This window comes from Notolepis coatsorum, assembly GCF_963971535.1.
Source record: "Notolepis coatsorum genome assembly, chromosome: 2".
Lineage (NCBI taxonomy): Eukaryota > Metazoa > Chordata > Actinopteri > Aulopiformes > Paralepididae > Notolepis > Notolepis coatsorum.
The window spans coordinates 73,920,818-73,946,080 of record NC_140166.1 but is presented as its reverse complement, the minus strand read 5'-3'; the positions used below and the strand labels follow the sequence as shown (position 1 = coordinate 73,946,080).

The following is a 25,263-nucleotide window of genomic DNA, read 5'->3' as shown; positions in this document are numbered from 1 at the left end:
TGTGTACACTATACATTATATACATTCCTTATATACACAAACACATTATCATAAACGCAATGATAAAGCATGGACCTGATTTTATTCATTTATATACAAGATTGGCTCAAAAGATAAAAGCATCAAGGTAACATTGACTTCTATAGGATTCTTGATTATAGTGTTAAGTATTAAGAATAGACTGTCATAAAGTACCATGACGGAGTCTCCAACACTGTAAGCATATTGGATTATTTGATTTGATATTGGTCAAATAAACCAGAATGCAGGGTTATTGCCAACAATATGGGTGTTACATTGCCATCACGGCCGGTTTGTGATGATTGGACTTCTGTGATGATGTTTCTCCCCCCTACTCTGCTGCCTCGTCTCCTGAAACGATGTCCCTTTGAGTGTCTGAAAGATCTGCTTCGAAGCCAAGATTCATCTGCCCTCGATTGTGTCTGCCCTGGACCTCCTCGAAGATCTGGAGAACCTAGCAATGAGAGAAAGAAAAGCAATAGATATTATGCACAGTAGAGATACACTGAATATATAAAATATTTACTTGTAAAGAAGATTGACGGGCTATTTATAATATTTATATATTTCTAATACCTTAGATTTAGGAATGAGTCCCACTCTGAAGAACCCGATATGGCCCCTTTCAATTTTGGTGCAGTCGACCACAGTCGAAGCAATGTTCTCCGGGGAGGGGCCATTACATAGAACCCCATCCACCTATAGTACATGAAAAGGATAAAAGCACTGTATATATATATATATATATATATATATATATATATATATATATATATATATATATATATATATATATATAAAAACAAATGTATGTATTACCTCATGTATCATAGGGCTACAATATTGGTGTCATCACCTTGTCACCCAGTTTGGCATAAACTTGGTTGTGGTGAGTTGTGTCTGCCTCGCCTGTAGGGTTGGCTGATGTGACAGCAATGGGCCCAACCTATAGATTAGATTAGATTAGATTAAAATGTATTGTCATTATACAACACAAGTACAGTACAACAAAAATAAGTTTGGCATCCAACCACAGTGCAAATGTAACGTAAGGTTATCCTATAACCCTAGTTATATGATACTGGCTGAGCGTCTCGCTCTGCCTACTGAGATAAGGGCAGAGCAGACGTGTGGCTCCGACAAATGCACCCCCTGAGGGCCCGTAAGCCCCAGCCAGGGAGGAGGGGAGTCCCGTCCACCCGCCCATCCTAACGAAGGGGGGGGGGGGGGGGGGGGGGCAGTCAACTTCACCAAAGTGCGAAAAAAGGGGGGGAACCAGGCACCCCTGAACGCAGAGCAGAAGAATTTTGCCAAAACAAACCAATAGTATCCAGCTGCAGAACGGCAGACCAGCCACACCTTCAGATCCAAATTTTTTATTTTATTTTTTTTTTAATCCCAATTTCTCACATTACATTCACCCTGAATGTTGACGTTATCCAGGTGAAAAGTTAACTTCATTCAAGCGAGGCATTGCAATCCTTGACATAAATCATTTGATGTATAATTAAATCAAAGGAAATGCGTTTGGGTCTGAGAGTGTGGCTGGTCTGCCGTTCTGCAGCTGGATACTATTGGTTTGTTTTGGCAAAATTCTTCTGCTCTGTGTGACAATAAATAAATAAATGATGATATGCAATTTAAAACCAAAACTAAGGCCTCAGTATGAGTTTAAGACGTGAACATGGTCATGTTTGTTGAATAAAAATAAAAAAGTTAAAAAATAAATAAATAAATAAAATAATAATTTTTTATCGGATCGGGAAATATCGGTATCGGTAGATACTCAAAATCACATGATCGGGATCGGATCGGGAGCAAAAAAACGTGATCGGGACATCCCTAATTACTACCACCCAAATTACGCGTGCCTGCTGACCACCGCGGGATCGGAAGTCCAGATGGGGGAGGCACTAACGTAATACCCGGCCTGGCGAGGACGGGGTTGGGGGGAACCCACGCTGCGACCTACTGGGCCTAGAGTTCCCCCTCTGACAAAAATGTTTAGATACAGGGAACCCTGCTCCGTCGACAGATACAACACCAGGCTCACCAAACACAGACGCAGGACGTGTGGTGTGGGAGCCGCTTGACAGCACAGCATTCTCATAGACAGACCCAGGCCTAGCTAGCAACTGGGTGTCAGCCCCTGTCTCCATGAGAAGCTAAATGTGGGGCCGCTTGCGCTTCACTGGAAGAACGCGGCCCACAGCCAAAGGGGACAAATCAGAGCCCTGTGTCCCGTAGGGTAGCGGGGGGGAGTAACCGGAGAGCGTGCTAGACACAGCTAGATGGCAACGTTTTTTTAGGGCGTGCCCATCTAATATAGCCGATCCGTTTTCCTTGTGCCCAGGATATCTCAGGCAGGGGAAACATGGCCGCTGGCCGGGGGCCTCGCCGCAGCCACTGGCGAGGCCATGCTCTCACCTTTGGCTGCGCGGTGTGGGGCGGCGTGGAGCCCAGGTCAAATACCGCCCGCGCCTCCGTGGACAGACCAAGGTCCACCCGCGGAGAGGGGAGCCCTGAGGAGGAGACCCCTCCCCTCCTCAAGGGGAGATTGCTCCAACCAAAGATGCCTGTGAACAACCGTTGACAGCATCCTAGCCCTCCCTGCGGTTATAGCTTGCGGCTAGGTCAAAAGCTGAATAACCTCAAAACCTCACGTGATGGTTTTGACGTCGGCTGGCCCTAAGGCCCCACCACCCGACACAATTTTTTTTTTTTTTTTTTTAAACTTAAATTTTTTATTAACAGTTATTTAGACAGACAGCACTTACAAAAAATAAATAATAAAAAATGAAGAAACTAGCATCACAATAAAAACAAAAAGAAAAAACAGTGCACATAAATATTTACATGGGTATCACATGGTTAGTTGTCTGGTTCCCCTACTGTTGTTTTCTAGGTATTTGATATAAAGGTTGATTGTGTATCTCCCTTAAACAGGCATAAACAGGTAATTCCTACTCAAAGACGATAAATGCTGACTAAGGTTTGTATGTGTGATCTGGGTCCAGAGACCCTCCTTGAGCTTCTTTCTTCCCTTCTCCTTCGTCCTTTCTTTTTTTTTTCTCTTGTTTATTAACTTTCACTTTGCCTTTTGGTTCACCCATACACAAACCACCTCATCCCTGAATATTTAATATCACACCGTTAAACAGACATAAATAATAAGGTATAAAAGCATTCAGCACTTGTAATATCCCAAAAACAAAATAGAAAATATTAACTAAAGTACAGGTGTGTGACATAGGTTCATAGACCCTGCTTGAACATCTTTCCTCCTTTACCCTTCGCTCTCTTGTGTTGCATTTGGTTCTTCCTCTGTGATGTCGTTCTCGTTCCTTTTATAATCCTCCCACTTTCCCCATCTTTCCCCAAATTTCTCTTCCTGTAACCTCAGCATGTGTGTTATCCTTTCCATATCCTGTATTTCTTCCACTATTCCTACCCATTTTGCTATTGTCGGTGGGTCTTCCTTGTACCACAGTCTCGTTATTGCTTTTCTGGCCGCTATCAACATTATCTTTATTAAATATTTGTCCCCCCCTTGTATTCCCTCGTGTGTCAGGTCTCCTAAGTAAAGCACCAGTCCTGTTTGTGGTAGCCCGTATCCTAATATTCTGATCATTGCTTCCCCTATCTCCTCCCAATACCCCTTCAGCTTCTGACATCCCCAGAATATGTGCGTGTGATTTGCCCCCTCCTTCCCACACATCCTCCAGCATGCTTTTTGTGTTGGTGCATATTTTCCCTTCAGCTCTGGGGTTATAAAGAATCTGATTATGTTTTTCCATCCAAATTCTTTCCATATTCTCGAACATGTTGTTGAATGTTGTACCTCACATATGTTCCCCCATTCCTTCCCTGTTATTCCTATCTCTAGTTCTCTCTCCCATTTCTCCCTTATATAATCGGTCGTGTGTCCCTTGCTGGTCATTATAGCCCGGTATATTGCTGATATTACTCTTCCTTGCCCCCCTTCGTATGCCCATACTATCATCTTTATTATTCCATTCTGTTCCTCGTCTTTAGCCCCCCTTATTTCTTTGTTGTAGTAGTCTCTAACCTGTAGATATCTGAAGTGGTCCCTGTTTTCTAGTCCAAATTTCTCCTTTAATTTTTGTAGTGTCTGCATTTCTCCCTTCTCTATCATTTTGCATATTGCTGTTGCCCCCCCCCCTCTCCCACCTTCTGAATCCATGGTCTAACCTCCCTGGTTTGAATCTCTTGTCATGTGCTACCCATCTCAGGACCCCTGACTGCTTCTCCAATTTGTGTGTTTTTACTACTCTGTTCCATATGGTCAAGGTGCATTTGGTGATTGGATCTAATAGTCCCTCTTTTTCTTAAATAGTTCCCTATCCCCCACCAGAGCTTGTACCTTGTATCCCTCCCCTTCTTTTTCAATGTCTTTCCATCTTGCCTCATATCTGTCGTTACACCAGCACGTCACTGCTCTCAGTTGTGCTGCATAGTAATAATCTTGTAGGCTGGGTACTGCCATCCCTCCCTCTTCCTTTGGTAGTTGTAGTGTTTTATATCTGACCCGTGGTCTTCTCCCCGCCCATATGAACCTCGATATCAGTCTGTCCCACTCCCTGAATTGATTCTGTGGTATTTGTATGGGTAGTGACTGGAATAGGTACAGTAACCTTGATAGTATGTTCATTTTAATGACCTCTATTCTTGAATTGAAGTCCAAGGGCATTACTGTCCATCTCTCTAGGTCTCTCTTTATGTTCTGATTTATCTGTGTATAATTCGCCTCAAACAGTTTCTCCACCCCTCTCGTGATGTTCACCCCTAAGTATTTAATCTTGTCCATGTCCCATCTTATCCCGTACTGTTCTCTAATTTCCGTCGTTGGAGAATAGTTCCATGCTAAGGTCTGTGTCTTTGTCACGTTTAGTTTGTATCCTGAGTAGTGGCCATATTCCTTCAGTAGATCCATCAGTGCCGGGAAGCTCTTTTCTGGTTGCCTCATGTATACTATCACGTCGTCTGCAAATAGGCCTAGTTTATATTCCGTTCCCTTTATCCTTACTCCCTTGATGTCCTCGGTCTGTCTGATCAGTTGTGCCAGTGGTTCTATGAAAACGGCGAAGAGCGTCGGTGAGAGACAACATCCCTGTCTGGTAGCCCTCTCTAATCTGATTCTATCCGTCAAGCTGCCATTCACTTTAACCCTCGCTGTCGGTTCTTGATATAGTGCCTTGATCATCTTCATCGCCCTCTCGTTCAGTCCGAACCTCATCAATGTTTTATATAAAAATGTCCAGCTCACACTGTCAAACGCTTTTTCTGCATCTAGGCTAATCAGTACCGCGCTACCCCCTTGTTTTTGTATCTCCTCTACTATGTGTAATGTCTTTCTCACGTTGTCCTGTGTCTGTCTCCCTTTAATAAATCCAGTTTGATCTTCATCTATAATGTCTGGCATAAACGTCTCAAATCTTTTTGATATTATCGATGTATACATCTTGTAATCTACGTTGAGTATGGACACAGGTCTGAAACTACTACATAATTCCCTATCCTTCCCTTCCTTCGGTATCGTGGTGATTATGGCTTCCTTCCACGAGGGGGGCATTTTCCCCTCTTCCATCGTGTGTCTGAACGCCGCCCCTAACATGGGTGCTAATTCAGTTCTAAATGTCTTGTAGAATTCCGATGGGAATCCGTCGCTCCCCGGAGACTTGTTGTTTTTAGCTCTACTAATTGCATCTTCCAGTTCTTGTTCCGTAATTATTTTATTTAATTCTTCATTCTGTTCTTTCCCTATCGATGGTAACTCTAGCTTCTCCAGATATGTTTCTATTTCCTCTTCTCCCGCTGCTTTTGGCTGTGTGTATAATTTCTCATAGTATTCTCTAAATGTCCTCTCTATTTCAGCTGGGTCCCTCAATATTTCATTAGTCTTTGTATCCCTTATTGTGTGTATCGTGTTCAACTTCTGTTGCGTTCTAATTCTCCTAGCCAACAGTCTGGTCGCTTTTGGTCCCCCTTCATAGTACGTTTGTTTCATGAACCTCGCTTTCTTTTCTATTTCCGTCAATAATTCCCTATTTATCCTGGCCTTTACTTCTTTGATTTCTCCGAGCGTTTCCTGTTCTTTTGATATCTGGTGTCTCCCCTCTAGCTTCTTCAGCTTCCCTATCAGATTGTGATATGTCTCCGTTCTGGCCTTCTTCAGCATTGCTGTTTTTTCCATCAATTTCCCCCTTATCACTACCTTCAGTGTGTCCCATAGAATGTTCGGGTCTACCGCCCCGTTGTCATTTTCTTCCTTATATCTGGCTATCTCCTCCTTGATCTGACTCACCACCCCTTTGTTATTTAATATTCCTACATTTAGTCTCCAAATCGTGTTCCTCCGTCTCCCTTCTAGATCTACTGTCAGATATATGGCACTGTGATCCGATATGTCCGCTACTCCTATACTGCTCTCCCGTGCCCTGTAACTGTCCCCCGTCGTCATCAAAAAGTAGTCTATTCTCGCATATGTCACGTGTGGGTGTGAGTAATGTGTGGATTCCCTGTCCATGGCGTGCATCTCCCTCCAAACGTCTGTAATTCCCATTTCCGTCATCTGAATATTCATATATCTACTGATGGGCGCCCGTCCTTTTCTAGTACTCGTGGTGTCTAGGTCGTGATTCAGTACTACGTTAAAATCCCTCGTACATATCAATATCCCTTCTAGTTCCAACACTATCATGTCAAAAATGGTCTCATATAAATCCCTCTCACTCTCTGGGGGTGCCCTCCATTTTCCCCTTCACCAGAACAAACCTTCCCTCCTTGTCTCTTACTTCCTTGATCAATTCAAATTTGACTGTGTTTTTGATTAACGTGATTACTCCTCTCCTCGGGTTTTGTTCAAAGGAACTATAGTATGCATTTTCATATCCAAATCTCTTCAGTTTCTCATGACCCTGTGCTACCAAATGTGTCTCCTGCAGAAAAATCACTTCCATCTCACTTTTTTTACATTTCAACATCACTTTGCCCCTTTTTATCGCATTATTCATTCCATTAACGTTTAACGACATCATTTTTATACCTTTAACCCTTGTCATCTTTCTTCTTCTTTCGTCTGTCAGTCCCCCCCATGTCACACTCATTCCCCCCTCCGGTTGAAGCCTCCGCTCTCTTCACCGAATACATATAGTGATTAACATAAATAAAAAACATAAACTTTACATAAAGTGCTCCCAAGGCGTTCGGGGGGTCCCTGTGTCCCCCCCTGTCCCCTGCTGGTGGGTGAGGGGTAATTGCCCTCCTAACGAGGGGCCCCCTCCTGACGGCTTGGGGGTTTGAAACCCTTGCCCCCAATCGCTCGTCATATTTGTCCAGCTTTCTTACTGTTTTTTTTTTTGCTTTCGAGCTCCTGGTCAAAAGCGCTCTGTCCTTCCTTTTGATCAAAGACCCTCTTTTCTTGGTCCCTCTCAATGTGACTCATATGTTTCATTGTCCCTCCTTCCTCCCATATCCGTGTGCGGTGTCTCCCGTGTACCCCTTATTATTTTCTTTTCCTCTCCTCTATTTTCTATGTGATGCCCATTTATCCCCTTAATCCCTCCCAACTGTGTTACTCACAGCATGTGTCTATATATCTGTTTCAGTATGTTCTGTGTCTCGCCTATCAAACCTAGTTATATTTCCATTTATTTCCTCCATCAGCTTGTGTATTATGTGTCCATGTATACGTTACGTTCATTTCTATATCCTGCCTCTACCTGGGAATGTGTGCTTATGCATATGTTATTTCAGTTTCTATACTTTGTCTTTATTTGAATAGTTTTTTCAATCTCTTGTGTGTGTACTCATCCGTTCGCCTCCTCCCGCCTCCTCTCCATCTGGCCTCCTCATCCGTCTCCGTCCTCGCTCCGTCACGTTTCACCTCCGCCTCCTCCTCTCTCCTCCCTCCTGTTTCGGTCTCCCACTCTGATCCACCTGCGGGCTCCCTCCAGTCTCTGCTGCAGGCTCCGCGTCTGTTCCTCCCGCCTCCTTCCTTCTCCGTCCTCCGACATCCTCATCCCTCGCCGTCTCATCTCTCGCTCCGCTTCTCGTGCCGTCGCGTACATCGCCGCCCCTTCCTCCCAGTGAATCCTTAGCGAGGTCATGGGTGACTGGAATCTCATTCTGTTTTCTTTCAGGGTTTTCTTCAGTCCCGCGTAGGACCTGCGTGTTATCGCTACCGCTGTCGAGTAGTCGTGATCAAATGATAGTCTTTTCCCTTCGATTTCAATCTTCTTGGTCCACGCGGTTCTGAGTACCAATTCCTTAACCTCGAATCTCAGAAAGTTAATAATCACCGCCCTCGGAGGTCTGTCCGGTTGTGGTCTCGGAGCCAACGCCCTGTGGGCCCTCTGTATTTCCATTTTTTCCAGTCCCGTTTCCTTCATTTGTTCTTTGATAAGCTTTTCCACATATAGGGTCACCGATTCCCCTTCGACTCCTTCTTTCAGTCCCCATATTCTGATGTTATTTCTCCGTGACCTCCCCTCCATGTCCGACATCGTTGTCTCCATCTGTTCTTGTTTCTGAATCACACATGTTAATACCTCGTGTATCTCCGTGTTCCATTCCTCCGCGTGTGACGTCCTAGTCTGTAACTCGGTCACGTTTCTGTCCTGTTCCGTCATCTTCTCCTCCACCCTTTTGATTTCTGTATTCATTTCACCTCTGAAGTCCTCCTGTTCCTTCTTCAATTCCTCCCGTAGCTTCCCAATATCATTCCTTATCGTGTCCGTGTTCAGTTTTATCGCCGCTGTTATGTTCTCCAGTATCCCGGCCTGCATGATCACGGCCCATCCTGGCATTCCCGTGTCTGCCTCAGCGGTACCTCCCCCTTCTTTCGCCTGGCTTTTCTCGGCTTCGCTTCGGGGATTCTGTTTCTTCAAATTCTCTCCTTCTCGTATGTTCTCCATTTCTATTTCCTTCACAATCGTTGTCTCTTCCTTACTTCTCGTGAGCATTTTCCTTTTTAATTACTTTTCGGGTCTTTTTTTATCCGTTTTTTCACTCATTTGACCAGGAGCTCTATCGCACGTGTGTTACCCGTCTGCTCTCATACCGGAAGTCCCGACACCATTTTTTACAGAAAAGCAGCCAATAGAGCAATTTTGTCAGTTGCTGCTAAATTTCTGTACCGCGGCGGTATAAGCTTCATCAGCCCACCAGCCACCTGCCGGGCCGACTCGCCTCATGGCGTCGGCCAGACGGGACACCGTTCCACCATGTCAGGGCAAAGGACTGATGCCACCTGCTTCACTAAGCACGGAACACCAGTGGTGGCTGCTGACCAAAGTCTACTACTAGTGAAGCACTGCTCCACTAGTAGTCATGTAACAACCTCCACTGCGGTGTGCACCCGTGAAGGGATAAATGAATGAATGAACGAAAACTCCATTAACACATTGCAGAATGGGCTAGCCCAATACACACAATTGCCAAGGGGATGCAGACCAGAGAAAAAACGCCAGTCCTGTCCACATCAGGGACCCCCATTTTCAATCCATAGATTCACAAAAAGCACACCTGCCCTGAGCCCTGTCGTCAGCCCATCCACCCATGTAAAGGGTAAATAAGCCTCCGCTAAACCCCCAACATTAGACACCGATTGACCGTCAGCATGAATGGTTAAGAGGAGGGAAGACAGTAAAGACAGCCCTCGGCGGGGTACATGGGAACGGCGCCCCAACACTGTAGCATTAGCATTAGCTGCGCACGCTAGGATACTTGGAAAAACATCCAAAAGTGAGTCATGATGACTAAGTTTATCCAAATATCCCGCCCCCCGCAGGCCCTACCTGGGCGCGACATAGCTTGACTGCTAACCGTCACGCAAAGTCCCTCGGTCTGCTGTCATGCGGCGAGGAACAAACAGGATAGGGCCGTCGTGCTGTCAGGACGTGCCGAGAAGGTTCCGGGGGCTGGCGAACTTCTGGCGAATTCCCAACATTGTGTAATGTCTCCTTCTGCTTCATAACAATCTCCAGTTCCGAAGTGCATCTAGCTGCTTCCGCGTTGGAAACGAATGAGGAAGGGTGAGGCGTGACCACTTCCGGCATAATAAAGGATGCATGGGAGTGGCGTGGTCACGTGCAAGTGGGTGCATTTGTTTTGTTTCCTGGAGCACACTAGGTGCTAGAGATGATGGGTTATATCTCAGTAGGCAGAGCGAGACGCGATAGCCAGTTGATATATAACAGTAAAGTGCTATAGTAATATACAATAACTAGTAAAGGTAGGTAAGGGATGTGTACAGATATACTGTATATGTAGTATCTACAGATAAGGTAAAAAGGATTATATGCAGGTATGTACAGACAGATGTGAATGAAAATGAATGCTACCTCAATTTTCAAAGATACTAAAAAAAAATTGTAAATAGACTTGATGGCTTTATTGAAAAATATGGATTATTGAGTGACCATCAATATGGTTTTAGGAGCAATATATCAACATCCTTAGCAGTAATAGATTTTGTGGAAAATATATCAACAGCAATTAATGAAAAACAACCCTCAATAGGTGTATTTATTGACTTACGTAAAGCATTTGACACAATTGATCATTCCCTGCTTTTACAAAAAATGGAACGGTATGGAATAAGAGGTGTGACTCATCATTGGTTAAGAAGTTATCTAGATAATAGGTTTCAATATGTAAATATTTATAATACAGAATCACATCTTAGAAGAGTAACTTGTGGTGTTCCACAGGGTTCCGTATTGGGACCCAAGTTATTTATACTTTATTTAAATGATATTTTTACAGTATCGAATATTTTGAAAATTGTTACGTTTGCTGATGATACTAATTTACTTTGTTCAGGGGAGGACATAAAAGAATTATTGAAAACAGTAGAAAGGGAATTGATCAAATTAAAGAAATGGTTTGATAGGAATAAGTTGTCTCTTAATGAAAACAAAACAAAATGTATGGTATTTGGTGGTGTTCCTACCGACTGTGAAATTAAACTGAATTTAAATGGAACCGAAATTGAAAGAGTATATGAAACAAAATTATTAGGTGTGATTATAGATCACAAACTCTGTTGGAAGCCACATATACAATATGTCAAAGGTAAATTAATTAGCCAAATCTGTTGGCATTCTGTACAAAACAAGGGAGCTGTTAAACCAGAAATGTTTGCATATATTGTATTTTTCACTTGTGGTGCCATACATGTCATATTGTGTTGAGGTCAGTGGCGGCTGGCCACTAGGGGCGCTCGGGCGCCGCCCCCCCCTGGTTAACCCTGGTTAAAAGAGAGAAGAATAAGAAATATTTTTGTTTTTGTTTTTTGTTTTATAGCCCTATAAATAATATAAACATGTTTAAAATGAATAATATTTACTCATTTTAAGTATGTTTGTGTTTCCAATGCACAATATAACATTAATATATCAAATATAAATAATCGTTTTCCTGAACAGGAAGTGACTCACTGTCTGATAGAGAATACATTCCGTTACCGTAGCCGCATTTCTCCTAGCCGTATTTCTCTCGGGCTAGACGCAATAGCGCTTTGAGTGCGCGTGCACGCCGTGCACTGTTTCATCGCAGCCAATCAGTGCGTAACGCGCTGTGCGTTGAAATATGATGTATTATGATGGAACACAGGCGCGTTTTGAAGCGGTCTAAGCAGCAGCGTCTATAATTTCCGTAGCCGCATTTCTCGGAGACGCTCTCTGATTGGCCGACGACAGTTTTTTCCGTAGCCGCATTTCGCGGAGACGCTCTCTCTGATTGGCCAACGCCAGAGTCTGGTTAGTTACAGTAGATAGTCTCTCTATGCTGTTGTGTTGTTGTGATGCAGCTATTTGTCTTAGAGCGTGACGGCAAGTTCTTTCGACGGTTAAGCTTAGGCACTCTTTCAAAGTTGGTTAAGGTTAGAGTTTGTCTTAGAGCATGGCGATAGGAACGCCAGGTAGTTTGCAGGCTGTTCGACGCGGAAATGGACAAAGACCCAGCTCTTCACTCACACAGTACTTGTTGGCTAACAACAAGCAATATATGGATGCAGTGTGGACATGCATGGACAATGGACATCAACACAGTCTGGACAGTCTGCAACTTGTTCCTGTTTGCGGACGACTCAGCCCTGCTGGTCTCTGACAAGAACAAGTTACAGGTTGAAAAAACCCTCAGCTCGGAACTAGGCAAAATCTGCATATGGCTCGCCGACAACAAACTATCATTACACATGGGCAAAACAGAGTCCATTCTCTTCGGTTCAAATAACAAACTCAGCAAAACAGACGGCTTCTCAGTTACAGTGGGTGACAATATTGTCACAAGGAAAGATGAAATTACCTACCTGGGTTCCATCCTAGAGGCTAATCTTTCCTGTGACAAAATGGCATCCAATGTAATAAAAAAAGTCAATCAACGAACTCGATTCTTGTACCGGATCTCCTCCCTGGTAAACAAGAATACCCTGAAGACTCTGGCAGGAGCACTCATTCAAGGGTACTACGACTATGCTTGCACCTCATGGTACCAAAGCACCTCAAAGGCACTAAAAACCAAATTACAAACATCTCAAAACAAACTAGTCAGACTACTGCTTGACCTGACTCCTAGAACCCACCTCACCCCTGCACACTTTGCCAACCTAGGATGGCTTAGAGTAGACGACAGAGTACAGCAACTTGCAATGGGCCTGGTCTACAAGATACACTACACGACCAAGGTACCCATGTACATGTCAAAATACTTCCCAAAGGTCAGTGAATACCACGATCACAACACCAGAGGGAGCTCCACAAATCATGTAAAACCCAGATTCGGCTCAAACAAGGGACTAAACACGTTTCGCAATTATGCCACAACAATGTGGAACGCCCTACCCAAAGCTGTAAAGGAATGTGAATCACTACCCACCTTCAAAAACACTCTCAAAGAACACCTACGGGAGACTGCAATTCAAAACTGGCCCCTACAAATGTCCTAACCCAGTTGTACAATAAAGACCAAGCATGGCTTTGTCAGTATTCCAATGTACAGCCCCACCCAACCCCACCCCACCTACCCAACCTCCTCCAATGTACAGTTTCTATGTCAAATGTATGTCAGTATTCCAATGTACAGTGTCCCCCCCCTACCCAACCCCCCCCCCCCCCCCCCTGTTGTGACTTTTTGATAGTAATATATAATTTGAACAGCTTGAAATATATCATTTATTATTGTAGCAAAAGGTGTAATCGAATTGGCATAAATATGTTTTATAATAGCCTAAATGGAGATTCACGTTAAATTGTTTATCATATTGTTTAGAATTAGATTGCATTATAGGACTGTATTCTGTGGCGCACCATCTTTGCCCCCAGTGGGAAGTCAGCTGCGCGCAGGCCTATAGCCACACGCTTCAACGCTAATTAGCAACGCGTGCCACCTGTAAAAGGGTGTGTTTGATCCTTCGGGAGAAGTTAGTTGACAGAATGTTTGTTAGAATAAGCTATGCCTCGCTGCTGCTCTGCTCTAGAAAAACCTGTAAAGGGAGAAACGAATTAAATGGAATGGAATTGAGAACTGCATTTCTGCCTCCTGGTCGTCAATGAAACATGAAGAACAAAAACTGTGAAATATGAATAATCATACGTGTTTAAATAAGAAGAGGATTTGGAACAGTTTATTGTGCAAACACCCCCCCACCTCCAATGTACAGCCCCACCCCACCTACCCAACCTCCCCCAATGCACAGTTTCTATGTCAAATGTATATACACTCTTCTTCTGGATTTTTTTAGTATCACAAACAGTACTGTATTTGAAAATCTGGTATGTCATAAATGTATAGATGTAGCAGTACTGTCTATCTGTATGTCATGTGTGTCATATGATGAATTGAAAATGGGGGACCCTGATGGAAACAAGACGAAAGTCTTTCTCAGGTCTGCATCCTCTTAACAATTGTATGTATTGAGCTGTACTGTACTGTACCCATTCTGCAATCTGTTAATAAACTTTTCATTCATTCATTCATTCATTCATTCACACACAGTGGAGTGGATATACTTTATCAAGCCCTTCTGCCTGCTGCCAACTTAACAACAAGGTATAGTTGCGATATCTCTCTCTCTCTCTCTCTCTCTCTCTCTCTCTCTCACACACTCTCTCTCTCTCTCTCTCTCTCTCTCTCTCTCACTCTCTCTCTGATTGTGTAGGGCATATTGGCTGCATTTGACTGACTGTGATCATAATATTGATTGATGGCAATGGTTATAGTTGTACCTAATTAAATATTCGCCAATGCGTGGTACATGTTTGCAAAATGTTTGGTATAGCGCCCCCCATGGAGAAGAATGTACGGGCCGCCACTGGTTGAGGTCTGGGGGAATGTTTATAAAACAAATATAGATCCTATTATTAAACTACAGAAAAGAGCTATTAGAATAATAAATAAAGCTAGTTATCTTGAATCGACAAATCCATTATTCATAAAGTCCTGCACATTAAAATTTGTAGATATGGTTTACATAAAAACCTTGGAGATCATTTTTCGTGCTAAGAGTAAGAACCTACCAGCTTGTATTCAATGTCTCTTTCAACCAAGATAAGGAAAGCATAATTTAAGAGGGTTGTGTATTCTTAGAACATATAAAAAGGTAAAAACTAATGTAAAAGCTAGATGTGTTTCAATTTTGGGAGTTAAATTGTGGAATAGTCTTAGTGACGGGTTGAAGTTGTGTACCTCTCAGGGGAGATTTAAAAAGGCCTTGAAGGATAAAATAATTCAGGAGTTTTTTTCTTTCTTTTTTATATTGATCTTTTTCCCCCTCCTTTTTCCTCCGATTTTCTCCCATCCCAATGTTAGTCGTTATGCCAATTCCCAATCCCCTTCCTGGTCGCTGCGCACTTACCCCCCACAGTCGGTCTGGGAGAGTGGAGGCTACCACGTGCTTCCTCCGACACACGTCCAGCCAATCAACCGCTTCTTTTCACCTGGCGGCGCGGATTCTCACTGAGAGGGCGTAGCGTGTGGAAGGATCACACTATCCCACTCAGGTCCTATCTGCGCTTAGCAGGCACCCCGACCGAACTGTAGGAGTCGCTGTTTACAACGACCCGGACCCACCCCGCCAGCTTCTCCCACCCTCTAATACTTGGTGACGAACGCAATCTCCGTTACGCCACCTGACCGCCCTTCAGGAGTACAGTTTTGAGTAAAACATCAAACATTTATTTTCTCTTTTATTTTTTCTCTTAACACATCCACCGCCATCCACGCTGTACAGCGTTATTGCCCGCCATGCGTTGTCTGCCAAACCACGCTGTACAGCGATATTGAGATCAATATTTCATTTTTTCGCCATGGCATTCATAATTCCTATATACACCTCCGACGCTGCAGCTGGACCCTACGGCTCAATACAACAACGGCTCAATACCGCCGCCTGGTGGATGGTCGGGCGAGTTACACTCGAACAACAGGAAGTGGGAGGTGTGCGTCGCTTAAATTCATCCGGCCGTAAGATATTGTTGCATGACTCCCGACAGACACAATGTACATAATGGATCGCTTTATAAACTTAATAATCTATATGATTTCGGCGTTTATTGCGACATACAAACCGGAAATGGACCTAGGCGATCGATGTCCTATACTTGGGATATTTCACCGCCAGTCTCTTTGACGCACGGTAAGAGGACGCTAACGTTATTTTCAGCCCAATTGTTTATTAATTTCACTGCAAACCATCTGATCAATATATCACCCATACTACATAAAGCATTTACTGACGATCACGGAATTATAAACGACCCCCCCCCTTTCATCCGCGCATGATGACGCATAACGTATACGATCATATACAGTTGAATTTTTTAATATAGCGTGTCTAGGGAAGACACGCCAATCGATAATCTATATGCGTTTAGGCCTATAACTCACATTCTAGGAAGTACTGCAGAAAACGATAAAAACATACTTATATTCTAGACGGTATTTTTGTATGAATATATGAATGAAAAAGTATAACGTTCCTACATCCTGAACGATAGATAATCGATGTTGAAGGTGAACATCTCCATAGGCTTACAGTGGTGGCAGACTGGCTATATTGATGGATATAACCAATGGCAGGGAATGTGTTTTAAAGAAAAATTTTAAAAAGAACAATTATCTTATATTAAAGTATATTTCGTTTTTAAGAATTGTAAAGGATAGGCAAAATTAAGCATGTGCTTCAGCCTATTCCTTTTTTCGGTCAGTGAGTTTGGATTTTGTGTGTGAGCTTACTTTGAATATGAATATGTACATTTGTGATTTTTTCTTTTTTTTTCTTTTCCTTTTGAAAGTCCACACATGTGTGTTTTTGATTTATCTGTAAACAAAGACCGAAAATAAAACTATTCATCAATAAGGAACAGCGATTTGGAGGGATTGATGGGACTATCCTCTCTTTAGCTGATGACCATTTATAGAAGACTCTGAAGACAGCGTGCTCCAGAATTTGTCTCCTGATACGATGACATCTGTGAAAGATTACCATGTTGATGAGGTGTGTGGCCACCGCACAGTCTGGGTTTCTGATAGCAATGCTTTGTGGAGTTCCAATGTGTTTCGCTGCCTCCCCTAAACCAAAGGGATCCATCCATGGGCCTATGTAAGAGAGGAGAAACCAAATGAACACTCAAAGTCAAACAGGGACACAGTGTCATAATGTGGACACAAAGCAAAGGACCATACACGTGAGCCGCCACTAGGGGCAGAGTAACTGTAGCAACTGACTGACAAGATGAGTGAGTGACAGGAAGACATCTTTTGTATTTAGAAATAAATATCATATTTATTGTATTCATATATTGTATATATTTTATTGTACAATATATAATATTTTGTATTATATATTGTATATATTTCTAAATACTATATGTAGCTAAGGGGCTACACAACCCTGACTGTATTGAGATATGTTAGATTAAACCACTACTAAAGAATATTAATTTAGCCAGACAGTACAGTTACTCAAAATGGCGGACACTCCATTAACTGCGCGGGGACAGGGATACAAGTTGAACAAGCATCAGTTTAATGTTAATAGTAAACATACATAGTATATATCACGATTCTCCTTTAATAATAGAATGTCAACGGTAACAAATAGTTCCTATACTACGGATATTCGACCGGTGGAGCTCTGAATGGAGTGAGACGAAGCGAGGCGATACAGGGAAAGCAAGATGGTGGCTGGAGACGGTTGGTTCTCTCTAGAGCTCCTGCTCCAGAGAAACTGTAGACTGGTCGGATAATCCTGTCGTTGCTGGGAAAAGGGGTCTCGTACGGAACCGGTCCTTGTATTCCTAGCGCCCGATGGCAGGGTTAATAGCTATTAATCCAAAAGCCTGTTGGCATAGATGGTAGCTAGTTAGCTCCGTTTGTACGTGAAGCTAACCCGCAGGCGGTCTCCAATGAGTAGTTATATCCAAACGTCGCTGGGTTTAACTATAAGTCTCTCCACGTTACTTCGCTTACACAAGTCACTATACTGTGCCAATAATGGCTCGACAATATTATAGTGGTATCTAATTAGCCATGTGGCTCTCTATAACGATACACTGCTCTCGGTCTGTGTACAACTGCACCAGACGTCTTCTCTCTCGCTCTGTTAGTTTTCCTGTAATGCTGCTGCTGCACGTCTTCTCCACACACACTCTATATTAGTTCCCTGTGGACTCTGCCTGTTCACCTGTACAGAATCAATGCGCTCGCTCCCTTGAACGGGCATGCCTGAACATGTTCTGAAAACATGTCTAGGGAGGCGCGCGCCCTGGCGCCTACGGCGTTAAGAATGGGACATACAATAAGCGAATGATGAATACTGTTAGGCAAACAGATGACGTAAAGATATATATATAAACAATATATAAGTTATACAAATTAATAAACGCAGACTTTCAGTGTTAATCTGGACCTTCAGAACACTATATATACAAAAAGAAACTCACAGACACAAGCATACACATTCTTAGTAATGCACATGCGCGCAAGCAAACACAACTGCACACACAGACAAACACACACACCCACACCCACACCCACACACACACACACACACACACACACACACACACACACTACACACACCTCTGGGGATAACCATGCTGATAGAGGAAGGCCATGCAGCCTGCATGAAGTCCAGGAGCAGAGGGCTCAGCAGGTGTCTGACCGGCTCCAGCTGCCTGATGGAAGAGATCCACAGAGACATGGGTCTGTCCTGGGCCTGCTGCTTCACCCTGGAGCCACAAGCACAGCAGTGGGAGAGCAGTCAGTCACCAGTGGAATAATGGATAGACGGATCAATGAAATGTTTTTGTTGTGTGTTAATAATGTTTTAATGAAGACTAATGATATTGCTTCTCACTTGCTTTCTTTTGTCGTGTGTGAATAAGCACTTTTGTAACTGTTTTGAAAAGGTTTTTTAAAAGGTGTCGTAATACAGAGACTAAGGAGAAGGTTGACACGTTCCCACTGCACTGTGCATCTGTGTATAAGGTTGGTTAGGGGTGGATAGGTGTTGTATAAGGTTGGTTAGGGGTGGATTATCAGGGAGCGAAATTAACTTTTTGACTCACCGGCCAGTGGCGGGTAGATGGGAAGAATCTACCCGCCAAGCATATATCTTACCTGCCAAATATTTTTTGATTAAAAAAATATATATATATATATATATTTTATATAAACATTTTTTTTTTAAATAAAATATATATTATATAATCATACTTGTAGTTGTATTATCTGCGAGACATCGCCACCACGCAATAAGTCAAAATGCTCGCTATCTGCAAACAGCTCCACTGTCTGTGTGTATACTTGAGTAGCCTCCAGCTCCAGCAAGGATTCTCCGGCGCTGCAGCTAGACCCTATACTAATACTAATACATTCAGCATGCAAGGATTCTCCGGCGCTGCAGCTGGACCCTATTGGTATAATGTTACGGTTCTTTGGTCAAATCACATTCATCAAGCCCTCAGCTAGAATACGCATTGAATCAATGTTATAAGACATTGATATCAGGAGCTATCTGTAGCTACTGCTAGCCCGCTAGATAACGTTAAGACAATTTAGTTTACTGGGACATAATAGATCTAACGTGAGCTAGCTAACGTGAGCTAGCTAACGAGGGAACGGAGGTATTATGCACTCGAGTCGACTATTGCTGGAGCATTTGTTGATATCAGCAGCTATCAGTAGCTAGCCAGCTAGATACCGTTAGACAATGCCTCGTCATGTATTAAACTAAAAGTGAATAGTTGACTGGGTCATTGTTTAAACAGTAACGGTAGCTCATGGAGGTCCGCTCTAGACTAGAGCAGACTGCCTCTGTGTTGATACGAGCAGAAGCCAATAGTATCCCGCTGCAGGGCTGGGCGGATATGACTCGTTGCCACGTTTTTTTTCAAAATAAGAGTATCATACGAACCTAATAGGTGTTTTATTAGGTTGGTTAAGGGTGGATAGGTGTTGTATCAGGTTGGTTAAGGGTGGATAGGTGTTTTATTAGGTTGGTTAAGGGTGGATAGGTGTTTTATAAGGTTGGTTAGGGGTGGACAGGTGTTGTATCAGGTTGGTTAAGGGTGGATAGGTGTTTTATTAGGTTGGTTAAGGGTGGATAGGTGTTGTATCAGGTTGGTTAAGGGTGGATAGGTGTTTTATTAGGTTGGTTAGGGTGGATATGTGTTTTATTAGGTTGGTTAAGGGTGGATAGGTGTTTTATTAGGTTGGTTAAGGGTGGATAGGTGTTTTATTAGGTTGGTTAGGGGTGGATAGGTGTTGTTTTTTGTTTTGTAGTTATTTGTGACAGATCTTCTGTTACTTATTTGTTTGATTGGTTGTGTTTTGTATGTTCTCAATCAATCAATAGCTGAAATGATATGCACTCTGCTACTAGGGAATCTACCTTGCCTATATTACTCTACCTACTATGCTAGTATGTCTATACTACTATGCACTCGAGACTGTAGCACTCAAGTTCAACACTGTTTGACGAACAATGTTACTCAGCTGCCAGAGTTGTACACTTCTTGCCGACTTGTTGTACAAAACTTCTAAGTCGCTTTGGATAAAAGCACAAGCCAAATGACTAAATGTACAAATTTAAATGTATGTACCGTATATAATGTCATGTATTTGATGAGTATGTGGGTATGTATGTATATGTGTATGTATATATATATATGTGTATATTTTGTTTTGTTTTGTTCCGTTATATTCATATATGTTTTGTCTTGTATACTATTTTGTTTTGTATCATTATCAAATAATGCATTTTTTTTTTATAATAATAATCATATATTTAAAAATAGGTTTCGTACATAATACATTAAAGGGGACATGTACTATAAATGTCATTTTTCAGTCTCTAGCATTGTATTATAGTAATAGGAGTTAGTATCAATGTGTTTTAGTGTCTAAATACCATATTGGCGGATTGCTCTGATTCAGCTCAGATCATTTGCTTCTCCAGTAAATTAGGCCATCCTGATTTGAAGGCCTGAATGACGTTACTCAGGCTCTGGGTAGCAGACAGTGATGTGATTGGCTCTGTGGTTGTAGCTAATGCCCGCCCACAATCTACATAGACTGACTGTACACAGCGAGTGGAAAACCACTTCCTCATACTCTGCATGCACTAGTCTGGAGGGAGAGAGAGAGAGAGAGATAGAGAGCATTCAGGAGCACTTGGGGGGGGGGGGGGGGGGGGGCCTGCCGCGCGGAGGTCCGCGCGACACACACCTCCGAACGGGAGAGTGATAGAAAGAAAAAAAGGAAGAGAGAGGGAGGAAGGGAGGGTCCTTCCGCGCAGCACACAGAGAGGCAGAGAAAAAAAGAACGGCCTGTCTTTTTTCTCTCTCTCTCTCTCTCTCTCTCTCTCTCTCTCTCTCTCTCTCTCTCTCTCTCCCACCCCCTCCCTCTCTCTCTCTCTCTATCTCTCTCTGTCTACCAGTCGCAGACTGTGTGGATTGACTGTCACTCAAAGTGCTTATGGGCGGAGCCAGGCCATAACAGCCTGAAATCTTGTAGCTGAAAAATGATGGTTTTGAGTACTTGATTAGAAATATAAAACAATGCATTTTTTTGAAATAGCAATACATGTCCCCTTTAATACACAACAATTAAGGCAATAAAACAGACAGGAAACATTACTGCATATTTCCCCAGAATTTCCCCACAGGGATTAATAAAGATCCACCACCTGATCTCATCCCATCTGACCTCATCCCACCTGATATCATCCCACCTGACCTCATCACACCTGACCTCATCCCACCTCACCTCATCCCACCTGACCTCATCCTATCTGACCTCATCCCACCTGACCTCATCCCATCTGACCTCATCCCATCTGACCTCATCCCACCTGACCTCATCCCATCTGACCTCATCCCATCTGACCTCATCCCACCTGACCTCATCCCACCTGACCGCATCCCACCTGACCTCATCCCACCTGAGCTCATCCCACCTGACCTCATCCCACCTGACCTCATCCCACCTGACCGCATCCCACCTGACCTCATCCCACCTGAGCTCATCCCACCTGACCTCATCCCACCTGACCTCATCCCACCTGACCGCATCCCACCTGAGCTCATCCCACCTGACCTCATCCCACCTGACCTCATCCCACCTGACCTCATCCCACCTGAGCTCATCACACCTGACCTCATCCCACCTGACCGCATCCCACCTGACCTCATCCCACCTGACCTCATCCCACCTGACCTCATCCCACCTGACCGCATCCCACCTGACCTCATCCCACCTGACCTCATCCCACCTGACCTCATCCCACCTGACCTCATCCCATCTGAGACTCACTTGTACGCCTTGACGACGGCGTCTGGCCTGTTGCAGGCGGCCACCAGCACGTACACCGTGTCCGTCGGCATTCCACATATGCCGCCATTTTTCATGATTTCTGCAAATGAAGTGAGCGAGGTCATCTACTGAACTGAAGCAGTAAACTCTGACTGCATTACCTGACGCAGTGTATGTTAACTTCGAGGTTTATCACATACAAAAAGTTGTGTACATTCATGGATTGATTTTACAACTGCAAATACATGGGATGTCCAAAGAATAAGAAAACAAATTACTTAGATGGTTCTTCATGTCAAGGATTCAATATTGTCTTGTATAATAATAATAATAATAATAATAATAATAATAATAATAATAATAATAATAATAATAATAATAATAATAATAATAATAATAATAATAATAATAATAATAATAATAATAATAATAATAATAATAATAATAATAATAATAATAATAATAATAATAATAATAATAATAATAATAATAATAAACTGTATTTGTATAGCACATTTCATACAAAGATTGCAGCTCAAACAGAAAAAGACGACTTTATTGCACTTTATTGAGCACATAAAGTGCAGACATATAAAATCAGTTTTTCACATTAGGATCTAACATCCCAATAGGCCACTTTGTTTATGGTTTGATTCAGTTTTAAACATTTAAAAATGAGCACATAGAGTGCAGACATATACAATCACAGTTTATTTTTACAGTGCAATAAAATAGTTCTGGATTACTGTTTAACAGTTATATATATATCATTTTACCTGCAATTTGCTGGACAGAAGTGGCCTTGCGTGCTGGTAGGTGCAGACAGCTGTCTCTGCCTCCCTCTGAGCCACTCAGCTTGATTAAGGGCTCTCCCAGGGGGATCTGAGGGGCCTTGAAGGTGCTGTTGAAAACGTGAGCCAGGAAACAATAGAAACTGACAAGGCCAAAGATGATGCTGACCCCTATGTCATACCCATAGGGCAGTGCCCCCACTGCATCCAATAGGAAGCTGATGAGAATCAGCTGGAAGGTGAGGGCATAGGTGAACCAGGCGACGTTCAAAAACAACGCCGCCACTGTCACTAAACAGTTGAACAGCATGAAGCCGATGATCCCCACAGCCACGCCGAAGCCTCTGCTTTCGCCGTACAGACCCCCGTACCGTGTTAAACCCCAAATGGTCCACATCACGCCGTAGAGAATGAAGGCGGTGCTCTCGAGGGTTTTACCGCGGGAGAAAGCCACGGAGCCGCACAGCAGCTGGAGCGCCCCGCCGGCCGCCACCGCCCAGGGCAGGACCAGCACCGAGAGGGGACCTCCGTCGCCCGCGGCGGCTGTGACGGCGAAGGCGGCCAGCGCGCTGCAGGCGTGGCCTAACACCTCTGCGTCTGCGTACTTGGAGTGGCCCAGGTAAGGCACGTGGAGGTCTTCATCGGCGGCTCGGAGAGTGAAACCATTAATTCGGGTCACCAGAGCCTTGAATAAGCCCTGCCCTGCGGGGATCTTGTTTGCAGAAACCATATTGAATGTGGTGACTAGAAGAACGATGGCGGAGGCTACGAAAATAGCCGCCTGCACGCCCTGGGTTCCTCCTTGGAGGAAGCCTCGGGGCTGGGCAGCAATGGCGATGCTGTAGGCCACAAAGAACAGCTGGTAGACCCCCTCCAGCAGGCTCTTCTGACAACTAAACAGAGCGAGGACGAAGAAAAGGACAGAAAGGACGACGGGGAAAGGAACAGGGGAGAAGGGCTGGACGGAGTAAAAAGTCAAGAGAGCGCTGTAACCCTCGGCGAACCTCAGCACCGCCGTGAAGCCGTAGAAGGTGGCGGCGAGTGTGTCCATGGCGCGGTAGGAGAGGACGCACACGGCGAGCTGAAAGACCCCGGCTGTCCACAGCCAGGGTACGTGACCCACGGAGAGCCGAGGCACGACGCCCAACAGGGGACATGCTAGCACACAGGCAGAGAGCAGGTTCATCACCAGGCCCACGGAGACTGCGTCGTTGCAGTCCTGGCTCTGCGCCGTCCTCAGCGCATCCTTCTTCTTCAGGCTGGTCCCCGGGGGCTCCACCTTACCGCGGGTGACGTAGGACAAGAGGCGTCCGAAGCCGAAGTAAATACAGACGAGGCACACGAGGAGGTAGTTGGCGGCCGCGGCGGATTGGCCGAAAGCGGCGTCCGACAGACCGGCTATCTGATGGGCGCAAGCTAAGCTAATGCTGAGAGCTACGACGAACAGGACGACTTCCTTTACTGTGACCGCTACCGCAGCGATGACGAGGAGGGCCAGAGTGAACGCTGCCAGGCCCGGGACCAGGGAGGGCCTGATCTCTGTGGTCTGGAGCACCCCTTGTCCTGCCAGGATGTACACCAGGCCAGAGCCACACCACAGGGCAGACACGGTCAGACACAGACATGACAACAGCTGGGTGTGGGACAGACTACGACGCACACCTAGAAGGAGAGAGAGAGAGAGAGAGAGAGAGAGAGAGAGAGAGAGAGAGAGAGAGAGAGAGAGAGAGAGAGAGAGAGAGAGAGAGGGAGAGAGAGGGAGAGAGAGAGGGAGCGGAAGGAAGCTTGTTAAACCTTTCTTGTTAATAATATATAAATGGTGTGAGACTGTGAGTGTATACATGTCTACGGTACGTCATGATAATCAAAACAAACCTGCATAAGCCAAGAGGGAAGCAATGATGAGAAGTAGAACCCCCAGTGCAGTATGGGGGATGAAGTCTTCTCCGGGGGAGCTGGCATAGTTGTTTACAAGAAGCAGCAGAGAACCTGCGGTTCAAAACAACATTTGTTTATCCGGACCTGTCTCTCCAACAACATCCTTTTATTACAGGCTGTCTGACTTTTGAAGCTCTGTTCTATTCATTCAGGTGCTAAGCTTGACAGTTGTGCGTTTGCCCCCTCCGATGGTAAACGTGGTGTACTGCAGTTTTTGAAACTTTATTAACAGATTGCAGAATGGGTACAATACAGTACAGCTCAATACACACAATTGTTAAGGGGATGCAGACCAGAGAAAGACTTTAGTCTTGTTTACATCAGGGTCCCCCCGTTTACTTACAGGCTTTCGTGTTTCACTCAACAACACACATCTTCAAAACTTTGTTTTGTGACAAAACCTCAAACGTGATTGGCTGTCTATTACACGTATATGTATGACAATCAATACGTGTGACTTGACAAGGTGCAATATTTCAATGATCCACAAAATCTGAGATGTACCCCCCCCCCCCCCCCCCCGCCACCTAATACATACATATGATTAATTCGGCGGTTTACAGAGGGAGTGGGGAGTAGCAAACGTAAAGCTATGTGAAAAGAAAAAAACTGCTTACCAGCAGAGATCCCCAGAATGCCCACGGAGAAATGAAGTGACTCGGTATCAGCCATC

The 25,263-nt window shown here is 44.1% G+C and overlaps 1 protein-coding gene across 1 annotated transcript; it reads right to left on the bottom strand.

Moving 5' to 3' along the window:
- Nucleotides 1–281: 281 nt before the first annotated feature.
- Nucleotides 282–25,262, bottom strand: LOC311223219 (uncharacterized protein; the record flags this gene model as incomplete). The annotated part of the gene is made up of 9 exons (XM_084307988.1): nt 282–475; nt 598–720; nt 878–967; nt 16,529–16,641; nt 18,127–18,275; nt 21,862–21,961; nt 22,638–24,314; nt 24,528–24,641; nt 25,208–25,262. The coding sequence occupies 9 exons, from the start codon at nt 25,260–25,262 to the stop codon at nt 353–355; spliced, it is 2,544 nt and encodes an 847-aa protein (XP_084164114.1). The 3' UTR covers nt 282–352.
- Nucleotide 25,263: the final 1 nt, after the last annotated feature.